The sequence below is a fragment of the Electrona antarctica genome, assembly GCF_951216825.1.
Source record: "Electrona antarctica genome assembly, chromosome: 11".
Taxonomy (NCBI): Eukaryota; Metazoa; Chordata; class Actinopteri; order Myctophiformes; family Myctophidae; genus Electrona; species Electrona antarctica.
In genome coordinates this window covers 40,374,323-40,392,952 of record NC_136792.1, presented here as the reverse complement: position 1 = coordinate 40,392,952, position 18,630 = coordinate 40,374,323, and the positions used below count along the sequence as shown (strand labels likewise).

The following is an 18,630-nucleotide window of genomic DNA, read 5'->3' as shown; positions in this document are numbered from 1 at the left end:
TGGTTAGTTAACATGTGGCTCTCCATCTCCCCCAGCGCGGGGAACAGCGGGAACGTCTGGGCCTGCTTCCATAGGAGCTGGTGGGGTAGAGTGGTTAGTTAACATGTGGCTCTCCATCTCCCCCAGCGCGGGGAACAGCGGGAACGTCTGGGCCTGCTTCCATAGGAGCTGGTGGGGTAGAGTGGTTAGTTAACATGTGGCTCTCCATCTCCCCCTGTGCGGGGGACTGCGGGACCGTCTGGGCCTGCTTCCATAGGAGCTGCATGGTGAGAGCACTGGTGGAAAAAGGTAGTCAAATGTTTTATTTAATAGTAAAAGTACCAATACTGCAATATAGAAATGCTCCGTTGCAAGTAAAAGTCCGGAATTAAAAATGTACTTGAGTAAAAGTACTAAACTATTGGTATGAAAATTTAGTGCAAGAGTAGAAAGTACTCATTGTGTAGAATGTCCCATTTCAAGTTTTCAAATGCTTAAAAATCTTTTGAAAGTAGCTGACCTACAAGCTCACAATGCGTCGCCAATGTGTCGCTTGGCTATTTTCAAATGGTCTAAATGTATATAGTGCTGAAATGGTTACTGTAGGTTTTGTAATAATAATCTAAATCTACAAAGTTACTAGTAACTAAAGTTTTCAATAAATGCAGTGGGGTAAAAGTAAAGATTTTGCCTCTGAGATGTACAGTAGTGGAGTAGTAGTAGTAAAAGTATTGGAAATTGGAAATACTTAAGTAAAGTGCAAATAACTCAAAAATGTACTTAAGTACAGCACTTAAGTACATGTACTTAGTTACTTTACACCACTGGTGAGGAGGTGGTGAGGTAGAGTGGTTAGTTCCTTTCACTGGTTTTGGGGGTAAATATAGATTGCACATGTCACTGTAAAACCAAAAGGACAAGTGCCACGTAAACATGACAGGCTTATGATAGCTACTGATGCTAACTACTGGGAGAGCAATTCACCCTTTGTCAAGTCCCGCCCCTGGTTGTGCCCCTCTTCGCACGCATTGCTTGCCGTTTCATGGTTGGACAAAAATCCTTTCTCTCCATCCACTACCATCGAAATAACATGTTTTTCAGTTGCTTCGTATTGATATTCTGTGCATTAATTTCTTATTTTAAACTTGGTGTCAGTAACAAGGAACATCGCAGGTACAGCATGGTGACTGGGCATATCATGTTTGTTTTTGTTGTTTTTTTCCCCAAAAAAGGTTTTAGCAAATTCAACATAAACAAGGTGGAACCAGGGCGGAACAAGGCAGAAAGAGCTTGCTGGTTATAGTCAGTTAGGGACCGATCAGAAAGCTGACAATAATGGTGAATTAGGGGCCTGGGAAATGGGGGATCTTCTCATTTTGCTGTGGCCCTCTAGATGGGAATTTGGAGGAATCATATAGCCAATGAATCAATGACATTGTGAGCAATTGTTATGTTATTGCAAGAATAAAAACAAAAGTCTAACTTTACTTTAGTCTGGCACACAGAAAGTGGTACCGCCTTGCGTGTTAAGTAAAAAATAAATAAATAGAAGAATTGCTGATATTGTCATTTTAAACCGTTACTCCTAACCAGCACCAGCGACGAACTGGATGTGCGCAACCCACTTCTGAACGAAAGAATACAAAAACACACACACACACCACATCAACAACAAGACCCTGTGGGTCATAATGGCACATGTAAGGCTGCATGGCTGGAAACAAACAAGATGACACAGATCTGGATGAACCAATCAGGAAGTGAATCACCATCCACCAGCACACCCTGGCATGATTCACATACCCATGTCCCTGAAGCACTGTCACCATGTTGGTGTGGATGTGTGTCTAGTACTGTATGTATAAGTGTGTGTGTGTGTGTGTGTGTGTGTGTGTGTGTCTAGTACTGTATGTATAAGTGTGTGTGTGTGTGTGTGTGTGTGTGTGTGTGTGTGTGTGTGTGTGTGTGTGTGTGTCTGTGTCTAGTACTGTATGTATAAGTCTGTGTGTGTGTGTGTGTGTGTGTGTGTGTGTGTGTGTGTGTGTGTGTGTGTGTGTCTGTGTCTAGTACTGTATGTATAAGTGTGTGTGTGTGTGTGTGTGTGTGTGTGTGTGTGTGTGTGTGTGTGTGTGTCTGTGTCTAGTACTGTATGTATAAGTGTGTGTGTGTGTGTGTGTGTGTGTGTGTGTGTGTCTGTGTCTAGTACTGTATGTATAAGTGTGTGTGTGTGTGTGTCTGTGTGTAGTACTGTATGTATAAGTGTGTGTGTGTGTGTGTGTGTGTGTGTGTGTGTGTGTGTGTGTGTGTGTGTGTCTGTGTGTAGTACTCTATGTATAAGTGTGTGTGTGTGTGTGTGTCTGTGTGTAGTACTGTATGTATAAGTGTGTGTGTGTGTGTGTCTGTGTGTAGTACTGTATGTATAAGTGTGTGTGTGTGTGTGTGTGTGTGTGTGTGTGTGTGTGTGTGTGTGTGTGTGTGTGTGTGTGTGTGTGTGTGTGTGTGTGTGTGTCTGTGTGTAGTACTCTATGTATAAGTGTGTGTGTGTGTGTGTCTGTGTGTAGTACTGTATGTATAAGTGTGTGTGTGTCTGTGTGTGTCTGTATGTATAAGTGTGTGTGTCTGTCTGTCTGTCTGTCTGTCTGTCTGTCTGTCTGTCTGTCTGTCTGTCTGTCTGTCATAAACACAAAGAAGGAACAGTGCATGTTTTCCCTCAAAACAAATATTTGCCTCTTCAGGAACACCCATGATATTATCGTGAGCTTACTATATCTCCACATGGATATAAACAGGCCACCACAATAACTAACATACTGTAGACAGTATGACTCAACTCTCTGACCGAACAATGGCCTCGTAATATGTATCCAAATGATGTAAGATTCCAGCGAACCGCCATTTGCATGTTCAATTCCGTGGAGTTAGTCATTAGCATTATGATAAAGCACATTGAAAGAACATTTTAGCATCTGGGTTCAAGTCATGGCAGGCCTCTCTCCAGTGGGAAGGAAACTAGAGGATCTCGCTCAACAACAACTCCTGTGAAGGAAGATGTTTTGTAACGTCCCACTTCCAGTAAAGCTCCATAAATGCTCTCTCATAACAGAAGAAGTATTCATTCGTCAGATCATTCGTAGGTGTGTGACAAATCATTAAAGGACCACTTCACCACTTTTCAACCTATCTTCATATAATAGGTCCTCACTAATAATCATAAAAGAAATGGCGCAATTTTTTTCTACTCGGTCTGTGTCTCATAGGAGGGCTGTGGGCAGTTCAGAAACCGTCTTCCAGTGACATCATCGATGGGGAATACAATCTAATAAAAACTGCAGGCTTTCTAGTTCTGAAAAGTTGCAATGCGAAAATGGAAGCCATCGTTCTCACGATAATGAAAATCTAAACATTTTTGTAAAAAGAATCTTGTTTAAAAAATAATCTGCCTAATGATGATGTCACTGGAAGACGGCTTCTAAACTGCCCACATCCCTCTTATGAGACACAGACTGAGTAGAAATAAATCGTGCCATTTTATCATGATTATTAGTGAGGACCTATTATATGAAGATAGGTTGAAAAGTGGTGAAGTGGTCCTTTAAGTGCCAGGATTAAGTGCCAGGAGAGGGGTGCTTGGACAAGCTTCTGAAAAATTATAATTTTAAAAAAAGTACGATAAAACGACCTGCACACTCAAGACTGGTCTGATGAAGAGTGTAGCTACTAGCTCTAAACATCACTGACCTTCCTGGTGCAATACAAGCACATTATCATTGGAGCCCTGTATACAGTGTGCGAGCGTTTTATTTTCATCGTAATCAAATTTTCCTGCACCGACCATTGCTCAGCAACTGCCAAATTTTGGGTTTGGTACAGTATGTGCATCGTCGTCTTCCTTTTCATTGGATATGCTTCTGAAACATCCTTCACGCCTTTGTCAGACAGCGATCAATCAGACAGACAAGGCTTATTAACGCATTTAGACCTGAGGATGATTCTACAAATGTCTTCTAAATCCTGACAGTTTTCTGAAAAATCCATGTTTCTATATCAGTGGTTCTCAAACATTTTCATGTCAAGGACCCCCAAAAATGATATGTAATTGGCCGCCGACCCCCATCTCAAAATATGTTGTTTCAGGTACCCCCCCCAGAAGCAAAGATTTGAGTTAAAAACGTTCACCCTGGAAGATTATATTCAAAGATTTGCGCCACATTTTCACGATCTACAAGCAGATCTACAAGCTCGTAGCGCAGCACTCGGGCAGAGCTTGTAGATCTTCTATTTTTCAATAGCTAAATTATAACATAATACTTAAACACCAAAAGGGGTTCCCGCTCAGAATGGGTTAATTCAAGACCCCTGGCTTTCACTCTCCATCTCTTCATTCCCTTTTATTTTTTGCTCTCTCCTTCTATGACATGACGGCAGGAGGGTTTATCCCTCCTTCCATATCTCTCTCTCGCCTTTATGTAATGTCACACTTGGATGATTTATCATTTTCAGAGCTTCCCCTAGCGTCTCTCCTTGCTGGCCCCCAGGGGATGGGTTTAACTAGATCGCACGTGTCCATGCCCACCTGCACGTGCACTTCGGCATTGCAGGGGAGGGGCAGTGGGGGATGATTATCATCAAGATTCCAAAATGCCAGGAAAGAACTCAAGCAAACACGTTCTTAATTGGTTATGAGCTCATAGAGGGAAAAACAACAACACACACTTCCATGAATCTTACTCCTCTCATCGCATAAAAACTCAAAAATCTTGTGTTTTCAACACCAGTTACTAGTTCAAAATAACACATCACGTAGGGCTGAAATATCTCATTTGCATACAGGCGTTGATGTTAAAACTGACAATCAACTTCGCAGCAGCATTCATTTGAGGGTTTCTTTTTAAACGCCATATTCGTCAACTTGAAAAAGACTCATCATTTATATGGCATTTGACCTCCATCTCTCAGCCCATTAACTAACCATAGTCTGGCATGACGTCAGGAGCCATTTGCATGCTGTGAGTGTGTGCTTAGGCACTCGCAAACAAAAACAAACTAGCCAGGAGCAACAGCCAGCTCTGTCAAAACAAGCATTAGGCAACGTCTAGCCGACCAGCTGACTGTGTGTTTGTGTGCATGTGTTATGGGTGGTTTAGCCTATAGCTCTTTTTCCGACTGGGACAAAGCCCTGGAGGCCTGTGAACGACGGCACTGCAAACAAGAAGCAGTTCATCGCGGCCAATTATACTTTGGAAGTGCAATCAGTTCAAGCTAAGAATACAATGTGACCTTTACAAATTCCATTAGAGTGTCGCACATGAATGGTTAACACTTTATAATAAGGTACATCTATTAAGGGGAAATCAACCGTCTCTAAATGGTTATTAAGCACTTGGAGGTAGAGACAGAGTGGGGTTCTCAACGGGCCTTAACCCATTTTGACCTGAGATCAGATTTTAAAAATGTCTATGAAAAAAGCTATGTTTCTATGTCAGTCGTTTCAAAAATAGCAGACCTACAAGCTCGTAGCGCGCCACTCGGTGGCGCGCTACGAGCTTGTAGATCTGCTATTTTTCAATAGCTAAAGCATAGCATAATGCTAACACCAAAAGGGGTTCCCGCCCCAAAATGGGTTAAAATTAACCCTGACTGGGCCCTACTGGGCCGGCCCGAGGCTTGGCCCGGCCAGAATAATTACTTAATTTTACGCCCAAAACCCCAAAAATGTGTCATTATCCTCTTATTGTTTTCAAAGTCGTGCATTCAACAAGCTTTGAACTGAGCAGATTTTCGATTGAGTTTTGGCCGAAGTCACCCTTTTTGAGTGGTGCAGCCACTCCAAGGAACAGCAATGTCCATCCCTCCCTATGTCCGTCCCTATGTCTGTATGTCCCTATGTTTAGGGTACCAATAGGGGCAAAGGTGGCGCTGTTCAAAAAGACAATAACATTATTTTTAATACTACCCATTAAGCTACTAATTTAGACTGAAGTAATTGTTTGCATTGTAACAGATGCCAAAAGAGGTTCATCGTTGGCATCTAGGGAGTGTGTGTGCAAAGTTTGGCATCGACCGGGTTAACGGTGCCGGAGATTAGCTGTATACAGACGGACGGACCGACGGACGGACACGGACACACGGACGGAGTGCAAAACATACTCTCTCCCCATGCCTTCGGCCTGGTGGAGACAATAAATACTATCAATATTCGGATATTAACCTGCGGGCCGCATTAAGTGATGGCGGGGGCCGCATGTGGCCCATGTGTGCTCTTAGTATATCAATTACAACAAGTTCAAGTATTTTTTTCTGTACAACTGCGGAGGTGTTGATTAGTAAGGAGTTGGCGTTTGGCCCACTAATGAGTGTGTTCACAGTCACAGTGTGCAGCGCTAGCTTCACTCCCAGCATGCAGTGCAAAACCTCCGTGTGAAGATGTGTGTGTCACTGCGGGTTGGCCCCTCCCAGCGTGTCCGTCTCTCACCAGCAGTGGTGTAAAAAGTAGTCAAATGTTTTATTTAAGTAAAAGTATCAATACTGCAATATAGGAAATACTCTGTTACAAGTGAAAGTCTGGAATTTAAAATGTACTTGAGTAAAAGTCTGAACGTCAAAATGTACCAAGTACCAAAAGTAAAAGTCACTCAGTGTGCAGAATGTCCCATTTCACCAGTTTTCAAATGTATGAAAATCTTTTGAAAATAGCAGATCTACAAGCTATTTTCAAATGGCTGGAATATATATATACACATACTCCGCTACATGTAGTGGAGTAAAAGTACAATATTTGGATCCGAGATGTAGTGGCGTAGAGTTAAAAGTATTGGAAATACAGTAGTCCGGTAAAAATACCTCATTAAGTAGCCAGTACTTGAGTAAATGTACTTAACACTTTTTATGCCCCGGATTTTTTCAAAATAAAGGCGCTAGAGTGCCCACCAGATGAGGCAGATTTTACTCTGAAAAGCCCTGCCCTTCCATTTTTAAGATTTCAAACAAGATGCTTGGTTAAGTCAGAAATTAGGACAGAACATCATCAGCGTTCTGATCAAACAGAACAGGGCGTTGGCTGCTGTCAAAAATGGTTATATATAATAATTAAAAAGGACCTAAAGACGTCTCCAGACGTCCTGGGTGTAATTATAAAGACGTCTGGAGACATTTTGGGCAAAATAAGTGTTAAATGTACCACTGCTCACCAGTTTGATCTGCAGGATGGTGGCCTCGCGGGGGACGTCCATCTGGATGTAGATGCCGGTGGGCAGCAGGAAGTCCATGGTGACCAGGGCCGGGGCGAGGCCGGTGAGGGGCGAGTGGGCCGCCCACATGTCCAGGAGGTCCGTCATGGCAGGAGGCATGGCAGTGGGCGCAGCACGCCACCTCCTCAACCATAAGGACCTGAGAGAGAGAGAGAGAGAGAGAGAGAGAGAGAGAGAGAGAGAGAGAGAGAGAGAGAGAGAGGGAGAGAGAGAGATGCCAGGTTTAATAATGTGGTTAACGTAGAAGATGTAGTAGAAAATAGTTTTGACTCGATGTGAGACATAATGCTATTTGATTGATTGAAAATTGCAGTTTGGGTACAGTTCAAGGAAAGTACAGGTCAATACAAAATCTGCTAAGAGGATAAAACCAGAAAAAGCACTAAGACTTATTTTCATAAGGGTCCTCCATTTTCAATTCATCAGAACATTTAAAGACATACAAATATAGTATACACTTCTATGCAAAAAAATAATGAATCATATACATGGTTAGCATCGAAAAATAGGGGGGGCGGGGGGGCTTTAACTTTTTTTTACAGGGGCCAGTTTCGAATTGCAGCCGCCCGTGCTCTGCGTCAACGAGTTCCCCGAACACCTATAACATGAGTAAATTAAAATGATTAACTACACGATTATAAATAATGTAAAATATGAGTGAATCATTTTCCAATGAGGTTTGACTGGCGAATGACAGTGTGGTGGCTGTGAAAGCAGGTCCACACGGTAGCCTGTCTGGGTTGAGTTAACGATCAGTTACAGACTTAATGACAGGATCGCAGTGAGAGTCCAGGTTAAACAAGGTGAGCTCACAAAATAACAGTTTAACACCTAGTAATAAGGCAAAAAGCAGAGGTTTGACTCATGCACCACCTCGACAAAGAAACCACCTCGGCTAATCTCAAGGCAAGCAGGCTTCTTGTTATGCTCTTCAACCGATGTTCTGCTGTAGCCACAATACACACGTAATGATATGTTGCTGTCTGGCTGAACACGCTGCAGCCTCAGTTTAAAACACATTTTGACCTGAGACCAGATTCTAAAAATGTCTTCTACATCCTGACAGTTTTCTGAAAAAGCTATGTTTCTATGTCAGTGGTTCTTCGATTTTTCAAAAATAGCAGACCTACAAGCTCGTAGCGCGCCACTCGGTGGCGCGCTACGAGCTTGTAGATCTGCTATTTTTCAATAGCTAAAGCATAACATAATGCTAACACCAAAAGGGGTTCCCGCCCAAAATGGGTTATTTTTGAGCGGTGCCTAACCGCTCAAAAATATAGTTATAGTTGCACCGCTCACAGCTCTTTTTTTAAAAACTTTGAATCAAGTTTTATTTGATGCCTCATTTGCTAAGGAGCTTTTAGGACTCTTGGATTGCAAAAACACATTCATGTGCATAATGCTTTATGTAAAGAGCATCATTTCTGAAACAATCTTTAGGAAGAATTACGAGATATTTTGAAAACCTGGAAAAATAAATCAAGCCCGCCATAAAATAGTGTAACGTGGTATCTGAGCAGGTACACATCACAGGCCCATGTCAAACAGCACAGGTGCCAGGTGGATGTTGCAGCAGTACCACCGTGCTCCTGCGGGGGCAGCGCCTTGCTGTGCTGGGTGCAGAAGGGCATGGGGGAAGAGCTGTAGTGTAACCTTACTTGGGTGCGGGCCAGTGCTCAGAGGAATGCCCACTAAGCAAACAGCAGAACAAAAGGTCAGTCTACCCTCTACCTCATCTGACAACCTAAAGCTGCTCCTGCTGCTACAGCACACACACACACACAGACTAAAGTCTATAGATGCACACACAGTCACACTCACAGTTGACCATTGCCAAGGTAATTATCAGATCGTGCTGTTCCCTTCTGTGTGTCATCTGACTCCATCGTTCGTAATAGCTGCTGGAAATTATTTTATGTGGCAGCCAGAAGTCTTGTGAAACAAATCTCAAAAAATAAACAAAAAACAAAGCACTAGCACTAGCACTAACACACACACACACACACACACACACACACACACACACACACACACACACACACACACACACACACACACACACACACACACACACACACACACACACACACACACACACACACACACACACACACACACACACACACACACACACACACACACACACACACACACACACACACACACACACACACACACACACACACACAGAGAGAGCAGTGAATGTTTGGGCAGGTTTGCATGGTTTCCATGCGAGCCGAGGCCGCCTCGCCACAGCTGGCCTGCTCTTCCACTTGTCTCTTTTGCTCTCAATTGCCTGGTGCTCACGTGGCCCAGTGTCCATTAACTATCACAGCTCCATCTCCATTTTGGCTGAATCTGCCCATTAAAAATGACATTCTCCATTGCCTCTAATGGCTCTTCCCCCTCAGTGTTAAGTGGCAGTGCGAGCCGCAGATGGGCCAGTGTAATGCCATGTGGCTGGCTGGCGCTGGCTGGTCCGCTTGGCGTTTGGAGCCACTATCTTGGCCACTTAACCCATTTAGGCCTGATGTCGGAAAAAAATAATAATTAAGTCTTCTGAAAGAATATATATTCAAAGATTTGTGCCGCATTTTCACGATTTTTCAAAAATAGCAGACCTACAAGCTCGTAGCGCGCCACTCGGTGGCGCGCTATGAGCTTGTAGATCTGCTATTTTTCAATAGCTAAAGTATTACATAATGCTTAGTTAAAACACCAAGGGGTTTCCCGCCCAGAATGGGTTAACATTATCTGCTCCACAGTAAAACACACAGTGTTACTTTAACTCAAGAGTGTGCACAAATGTAACCAAATGGACCCGCAAGGCAAAATGGTAATGGTGTTCTGTCTGAGTGCTGTGCCGCACGTGCTTGCGGTCCCCTATTGTGAAATGATTTTTTTAAAAACGCATTGCGGTGCATTGGGAGCTTGTACCTACAATATATGACGAATTTTGAAAATGTTTAAATTATTCATTGAAAAAGAAAATCTTGAACATTTTCGACTATTATGAGCCAACATTATGGACAGCAGTGGTTAAACTAGCAAAAAATAATCATATTACTTCAAACAGAAATGTTGATATGAAATTGTCCGACAAATTCACAGAGGGTTGCCTGCCCTGGGTGCGGCCATTACTGAGGTGTACCATTAAGCGCAGCAGCACTGATTAGCTACACCTGGCCTACGGAGCACCTGCTCCATGGATTACACCTCAGTAATGGCCGCGCCCAGGACACCCCTCTGTGAATCCGTCTATTAGTAGTACGGCCTGGGTAACTACTGTAAGTTGTACAGTAGGCCATGGACAGTAGGCCGTGGACCCAAGTTATGGGTCTGTAACACAGAGAGTGTACACATGGAACCATTGTACACTCTGAGTTAAATTCACATTGATTTTACAATACACATTGGGTCCCAGAGATGAAAAAAATACCATTAAATGGGGGTCCGTAGCCTAATGCATGACCGGGGGGGTCGATCATTGAAATGAAAATGGTTGAGAATCACTGCCAGAGCCATACAAATCTTCTCTTATCTGGGGTCCCTGGCACATCTTTTTCAAATGGGGGTCTGCGGTCTAATAAATGTCAATTTGGGGGTCCTTGACATGAAAAAGTAAGCATGGTGAGTGTACTGCTCCATCTCCCAGGGGTCTAGCACATGAAGGGGATCGCTCTCAGCTCATACTGAGTCTGACCACCCCAACCAACTAAAATACTTAAAAGTAAGGTTATGAACTCTTTATTTATTATTTTCTTCAATTCCCTCTCCTTTCCAACTGGCCCTCCTGGCGCCCCATGGTGGACCCCGGAATTTGAAATTTGACTTAATGGACACACAGCCCAAGTTCAATGCATAAACAACAGCAGTGGTGGAAAAGGTACATTTTGTACTTGAGTAAAAGTATCAATACTGCAATTTAGAAATACTGTTACAAGTAAAAGTCCTGAATTCAAAGTTTACTTGAGTAAAAGTATTGGTATCAAAATGTACTAAAGTACCAAAAGTAGAACGTACTCTTTGTGCAGAATGTCTCATTTCAAGTTTTCAAATCTATCTTTTGAAAATAGCAGAAATTATTATTCAATGTGTTGCATCGCAATGCATTGTGAGCTTGTAGATCAGCTATTTTCAAATAAGGCTGAAGTGGATAATGTATGTTTTGTAATAATAATCAAAATCTAAGTATTAAAGTAACTAAAGCTGTCAAATAATTGTAGTGGAGTAAAAGTACAATATTTTGATCTGAGATGTAGTGGAGTATAAGTAAAAGTATAGAAAATTGGAAAAACTCAAGTAAAGTACAAATAATTAAGTACAGTAAGTAAATGCACTTAGTTACTTTCCACCAATGAACAAATGCCTCGCCCACCATCGGCATGTGTATCAAGCATGTACACAACACCTTTCTCTCACCCCCCCCCCAATGTTTGGTAGGGTGACGTCACAGAGGGGGTACAGTTACACACATGAAAAGTAACATGACACCCCAGAGTTTCTGTCTGATGCACCGATGATCAAGGACAGATGAATAGGTCATTCATTCATGTGTGAACATGCAAGCGCACACGCACGCCTGCACAGGTATTACTATAGGCTACTTCTGAGGTCTAAAATTGTCACAAGCATTCACACCAAAAATCAACATCACCTACGGTATTATGAGCAAGGAATAATTTGGTACTACACTCACTGTTTGAGAGGTCATTGAGTTGTACCTTTTACTCAAGTTACATTTTGAATGCAGGACATGCACTTGTAACAGAGACAGTGTTTACACACACACACACACACACACACACACACACACACACACACACACACACACACACACACACACACACACACACACACACACACACACACACACACACACACACACACACACACACACACACACACACACACACACACACACACACACACACACACACACACACACACACAGGGGTTATGGGGTACGCGGTGGCGAGCAGCCAGGAGTCTTCTGCTAGGTCGGGTTTCACAGGAAGACCGAAAACAGAGGGGCGCAACAGAGGTGACAGATAAAGGATGGAGTGAGAGAAGGGGGAGCCAGAGAACGGGGAAGAGAATATATAGATCGAGAGAAAGCATTTTTATGTGAGAGCCATAGACACCCTAGCCTGAGGGGTACCAGTCCAACCACATCAGTCAGTGGCGGGAGATACAATATGCATGTCCCTAGCGCGCACACACACACACACGCGCGCACACGCACGCACACACACACACACACACACACACACACGTGTGTCTCTCTATCTCTCTATAGGGATAAAGGACGGCTATGACTTTACTTTGAGAAATGCAGGAATGTTTTCCCGCTTTTAATCCAGATGTTCCACGCCTACCTTGCCAACAAGAGAGATGAGTATGAACTTGAGCGCATGGACAGAGGGAGCACAGAAGGGGAATACAGACTTGGATTTATGCAGGCCAGAACTATGAAGCCAAGAGCGAGCCAACTCTAACTGGATTAATATGTGCATATATTGAGCTATCATGACTAAAAGTCTAAAACCATGCCATCATTTATGAGAAAGATGCAGCCAGTGGTCGATGAAGTACTCAACCCCAGTACTTGAGTAAAAGTACAGATACTAATGGTCAAATATAATCCGCTACAAGTGAAAGTAGCTCAGTCAAAATGTTAACTCAACTAAAAAGTATAAAATAAATTGCTTTGAAATATTACTAATTTAAATATACTTAAGTATTCAAAAGCACATGTTAAAAATACTTAAGTAAAAGTAAAAGTAGAGGTTTTTGCATTTCTGTAACACAAAGAACAATGTTTGAGTCTTCTGTGTACCGCATTGACATTTAAGGTCACACAAACTATGTCGACGCACTTTGCGAGCAGTGGAGGCGAGACACGACAGGTGTCGATGATTAGACTATTCAAAATCATAAAAGAAAATTAGATAGGCCTACTGTGGAGGACAACATAATTGGTCTTAGAGAAATCAGATGATGCTATTTATGTGAAGGAGTCATTCTACTTGTGTGTGACACGCACTAAACTACCATGCGAATGTCGCAGCAGCAACAATTTCCCAATCATAAATCATAATCCAATTATAGTATGGTGAGCCTGTGCGAATTGTAGCAACAGTTACGTGTTCTTCCCTGACAGGACGGGCACCTGCTGTGGTGCTCTGCAGCTGTAGGCCATCTGCCTCAAGGTTTGACGTGCTGTTTTTCTCAGAGATGGTCTTCTGCATACCTCGGTTACTGTGGTTACCGTTGCCTATCAGCTCGAACTAGTCTGGCCATTTTTCTCTGACCTCTGGCATCAACAAGGCATTTTTTGCCCACATAACTGCAACTTTCTCTATAAATCCTAGCCAAGCCTAGTGCATGAAACTCCCAATAATTCTGAAATACATCTGGCACCAATAACCATGCCAAGTTCAAACTTAAGTCACTTGACTTAAAGTGCTCGGTTTGAACTCCAGCAGATCGTCTTGACCATGTGTACATGCCTAAATACATTGAGTTGCTGCAGTGTAATTGGCTGAGGAGAAATATGTGTTAACGTGCAGTTGGACGGCCGTATCTAATAAAGTGGCTGGTGAGTGTACTGTATAATACAAAGCAGAACTGAAAACGTGTTATGCTTGATCAGCATGTTTGGGCATCGACCTAGTTATTTCTCTCGCGCCACCACCTTCCCTCCGCCTACCTCTCCATCTCTGGCTCTGACTGAGCTCTGTCTGACATCATACAACAAAACAGCCAACGTTGTCTCACAAGTCACAACACTGATTGGTGCTGATGTCGTCGACTCGTCGGGCAGGTCCAAATTTGACATACACACCTTAGTACCGAGATTTGGAGTCATGCGAGATACTTCACAATGGATGGACTAACGTAACAGGCTGGCCACATGAAGTCCTCTGGAGTAAACCAACTATACAGTACTGTAGTAGGCCTACATAAGTACAATTTTGAGGTATTTTACTTTACTGGAGTATTTCCAATTTACAATAATTTTATTTCTACTCCATTACATCTGAGATACGAATATTATACCTTTTACCCCACTACAATCTTTTGAAAACTTGAATTCCTAGTTACTACGTTATTAACAGGAGTCAACCCACAGAGCCTGGGACTGATCGATGGTAGCTACTGGGACGTAAGTCGGGACTTGATCACCCCGGCTGGGTCACCTGAGTGAGGGGTATGATGTTGGGAGACCCGAAACCCTGATGACCTTGGGATACATCACTGAGGATATGTCCCAGGTGCATCAATGCGATGTATTTTTGTTTTGAAAACTTGAATTCCTAGTTACTTACGTTATTATTGTTACAAAACATACATGAACCACTTGAAAATAGCCATACAAGCTCAAAATGTGACATGAGAGCTTGTAGATCTGCCATTTTCAAAAGATTTGTATACATTTTATATATTCTAAAACTGATTCTGGAGAATCTGCTGACCGACGAGGTGGAAGTCAGCAGGTGTGTGTGTGTGCTGCATATTGAGTACTTTCTACTTTTGATACTGTACTTGATATGAATGCCTTTGAATCGGTTACTAAAAGTACATTTTGAATTCTGGACTTTCATATTGCGGTATTGATACTTTTGTGAATAAGCCATTCAACTATTGCATGAATACTTTTAGGTCCTCTTAGTTTATTTTATCCCAAATATTTACACACAGTCAAATCCACTCTTGAATTGACAAGTAAATTGACAGTGATGCTGATTTTACTGTGCAGAGGAACGTCAGCAAGAGGGAAGAGTCACACCAGCACGTCTGTCAAGTGCGCCCTACTGTACGCGACAGACACGCTAGTGTGATTCTATGATGACATGTCTGTCAATGTGTGAAGTGCAGGAGGGAACAGGGGGGGGATACAGTTGAGGTTAGTTTGTAAAATAGTTTGGAAAGCTCCAACTCCATCCATATTATGGCTGGGCAATATGGACAAATCAAATATCACAATGTTTTTTCACAAAACACCTCAATATCCATATGGTCATAACATTATATTGGGACAATAATATATACTCTTAAAATTGTCAAAGATATTCCAAAATAGGAAGAATTGTAGATCTACAAGCTCAACGCTTCACATCGAGACACGTTGTGAGCTTGTGCCATATTCCCTATTTTGGAAAATCTTTTAACATCATTGAGAGTATAAACTAGGGCTGAATGATGCCATATCATTACATTACAATATTCAAAATACCTAGACAGTTTGTGATATGAGACTATAGTGTCAAATCACGATCATGTTGATATATTGCCCAACCCTAATCCATGCAAACACACAACTCCAACCATATACATATACTGATACACATAATCACAAAACAAGCCCAAGACTCAAACAAAATGCAGAACTCCGTCTGTACCACCACAAAACCAATCCACAAGCACGAGACCTCAAGTAACCCCACCGGAGAAGACAAACAATAATAAATAAAAGATGACAAAATCTAGTTTGTTCTCCACTTAAACATGTTTTGAAAGAACACCGACAGGGGGGCGACAAAAGAACAAAAAAAAAGGGCCGGTTGGTTGCCATGGCTACGGTCCATCTCATCGCCAAGTGACAGTGACACGTTGGAAAAGCTTTTATGCCCCAGATGCATTGTGCTTATTTAAACACTGGCCGCTGCTCACCACTTGCTGTCTAAAAAGCTCTCTCTGTCCGACAGTAAGGGGTCTGTCAGGCTCTCAATGGAGTGTGTGTGGCTGAGATAGATAGCAACCAACACAGTCATAAAGGGAGCGAGTGTGTGTCTTTGTGCGTGTACATGCATATACATAACTGTGTGTGCAGTCTATTCATTAAGGATCCTGCTGGCTCTGGGACATGTGTTCTCGTCTTACACCCCGCACTGAAAATGTTATAACAGCCCGACTTAATTCCTCGGATGCCGCACTCCATATATTCTACCAATGTTTACGTACACGTGCGAGGATGTAAACACCGTCGCACCCTGTTGACTTTGAGGGACACCCCGAGTCAGTCAGTAAAGTGAACTCAGTCATTTGTGGGAATCCGATGACAGGCATGCCAAAGTCACATGTTCTGTACACTTGACCTGACCTGAACACATCCAAAATAAATGAATTGTTTCCCGTCATCGACACATTATAGCAACCTTGGGGAAGTAATAATACAATAAAGTCCACACCCACACAACACCAGAGGGAGTTCAACAAACCATGTGCAAGCCAGATTCGGCTCAAACAAGGGACTAAATTCATTTCGCTCCTATGACACCAAAATGTGAAACGCCCTACCAACAGCCATTAAGACATGTGAATCCCTTGACTCCTTCAAAACCGCTCTCAAAAGGGCACCTAAGGACGGCTGCAATTCGAAACTGGCCCCCGAAAATAAAGTCTGACTAATTCATGTTAGTAAATGAGTCATATTTAGGACGACCGTTGAGCCGATTCTACTCTATGGCTCCGAGACATGGACACTTTCAAAGAAATTAGAGAAACGGTTGGATGGCACTTACACCCGCCTTCTAATGAGAGCGCAAAATCTGTCTTGGAAGAGCCACCCATTGGCTAATCTAATATACGGCAACCTTCCCTGTGTTTCTTCACTAGTCCGATCCACACAGTTTGCCGGCCACTGCTACAGAGCTGACAATGAGGTTATATCTTCCCTTCTTCTCTGGAGTCCTGCCTCAAAGCAGACCAGAGGTAGAAAACTGTCGTTCCCTGATGTCTTCGCTAGGGACACATGCTTACATCAGTAAGCAGGAACTGGGGATGGCAATGAAGGACTGGAAAGTCTGGCGTGGCATTGTGAAATCTATGATCTCGACCGCGGTCGAAAAATGATGATGAACTGGAAACAGATGACACCTTAGTTCATACCCATTATGGGCGGGAACCCCTTTTTGTAACTATACCTTGCAAGACAGGAATCCATTTTGGTACAGTATGTATGTACAGTATATAACAAAGTGCTTTACATTGAATATAAAATGCAGTATCTCACAGGGCATGTCTGTTTACTGTACTGTATGAGCTTGTAAAATGAAAATAATATGGTTTTCTAGTGAACTTACTAACTGTAACTGTAAAACAAACAGAGCTAAAGTATCACTTTACATATCCGTAGTAAGTGTGTGTGTGTGTGTGTGTGTGTGTGTGTGTGTGTGTGTGTGTGTGTGTGTGTGTGTGTGTGTGTGTGTGTGTGTGTGTGTGTGTGTGTGTGTGCGCGCGTTAAAGAAGTTTAAATGTGTGTCTGTTTCTTTTTTAGAGCAACGCAATTCGGCAAATGAACAAATTAATCAAATATACATCTTCACAGATGTTGGAAGATACAGCTGGTGTAGCAGCCAATTCCTGTTCACAAGACTCTGATACACGTTTTGCTGATGATCAACCAGAATTGTTTCACAAATCAATCGTCAATTTTTACGTTAGCCGATTTCAGAAGATAACAGAAATATATTGTGAAACCACCGGGAGGCACGTGACGAATAAATGATCCGAAAACGTGTTCGCAAATATTTAACATCAAACTATTCATATAGTTGATGCCTTTTTGGGGTTGAAAAATCGACTTTGTTAAGAAAAAATTCTATGTGCATGTACCGTACCCATGAAAATAGTAGATTTTGGGTGAATGCTCCTGGCTTTCTTACAGGCCAGACAGTACAGTGATGGTGGATGGTAGAGGTGGTTGAAGAGAGTAAACACAGATTCAGCATTGTGGTGGTGTGGTTAAATGACACTCATTGTGGGGCCAGTGCCACCCAACCATAACAGGCACATGCATCATGCATGCATGAACTGGAAATATATACAATGTCGGGATGGAGATTCCCACTTAAGCTCTGTATTAAATAATTTGTCAAATTTTCACAATTTTCGCAAATATTGAGCATGCGTTGTGAGCTCGTAAATCGGCTAAACAAACAAAGAAAAAAAACAAATAAACAAAAAAGTGTTAAAAGCCCAAAAGGTGATGCTAGGTGTAATTTAATTCAACATGGGGAAATTGCATGGCTGTCAGTGAAAGGGTTAGAAAGGAAGCACTCGTGTATGTGAAAAGCTGATAAAATGTACACATCACTTATTGGGTGACAGGATCTTAAAGAAAATGAATAGATCCCGCACACTCATGTGTGCCTTTCCAATACATTTTAATGACATGCTTTTCGTTTGACCTGACAAAAAGCCAAGGCTTTAAACGTCATTAAAACGTAACTTATTGGAATGTGAGTGTGCAGGTTCTATTCTTTCTACTGCTGTAAATGTGTATGGGTGGTACTGGTAGAGAGAATGGAAGTAGGCTGGTATGTAGTGCAGGCATTAAAGCAGCACTAGGACTATAGGTTACATACTTTAATAAAATGTTCAAATTCTTACATTCTTT

The 18,630-nt window shown here is 42.4% G+C and overlaps 1 protein-coding gene across 2 annotated transcripts in view; it reads right to left on the bottom strand.

Moving 5' to 3' along the window:
• Positions 1-18,630, bottom strand: part of pik3cb (phosphatidylinositol-4,5-bisphosphate 3-kinase, catalytic subunit beta) — a 103,551-nt gene that overhangs the window by 43,629 nt on the left and 41,292 nt on the right. For both annotated transcript variants that reach the window (XM_079514670.1, XM_079514671.1), the window contains exon 3: positions 7,167-7,365. In XM_079514670.1, the coding sequence (XP_079370796.1) occupies positions 7,167-7,325 (159 nt within the window). In that variant the 5' untranslated portion in view covers positions 7,326-7,365. The remainder of the gene's footprint in view (positions 1-7,166; positions 7,366-18,630) is intronic.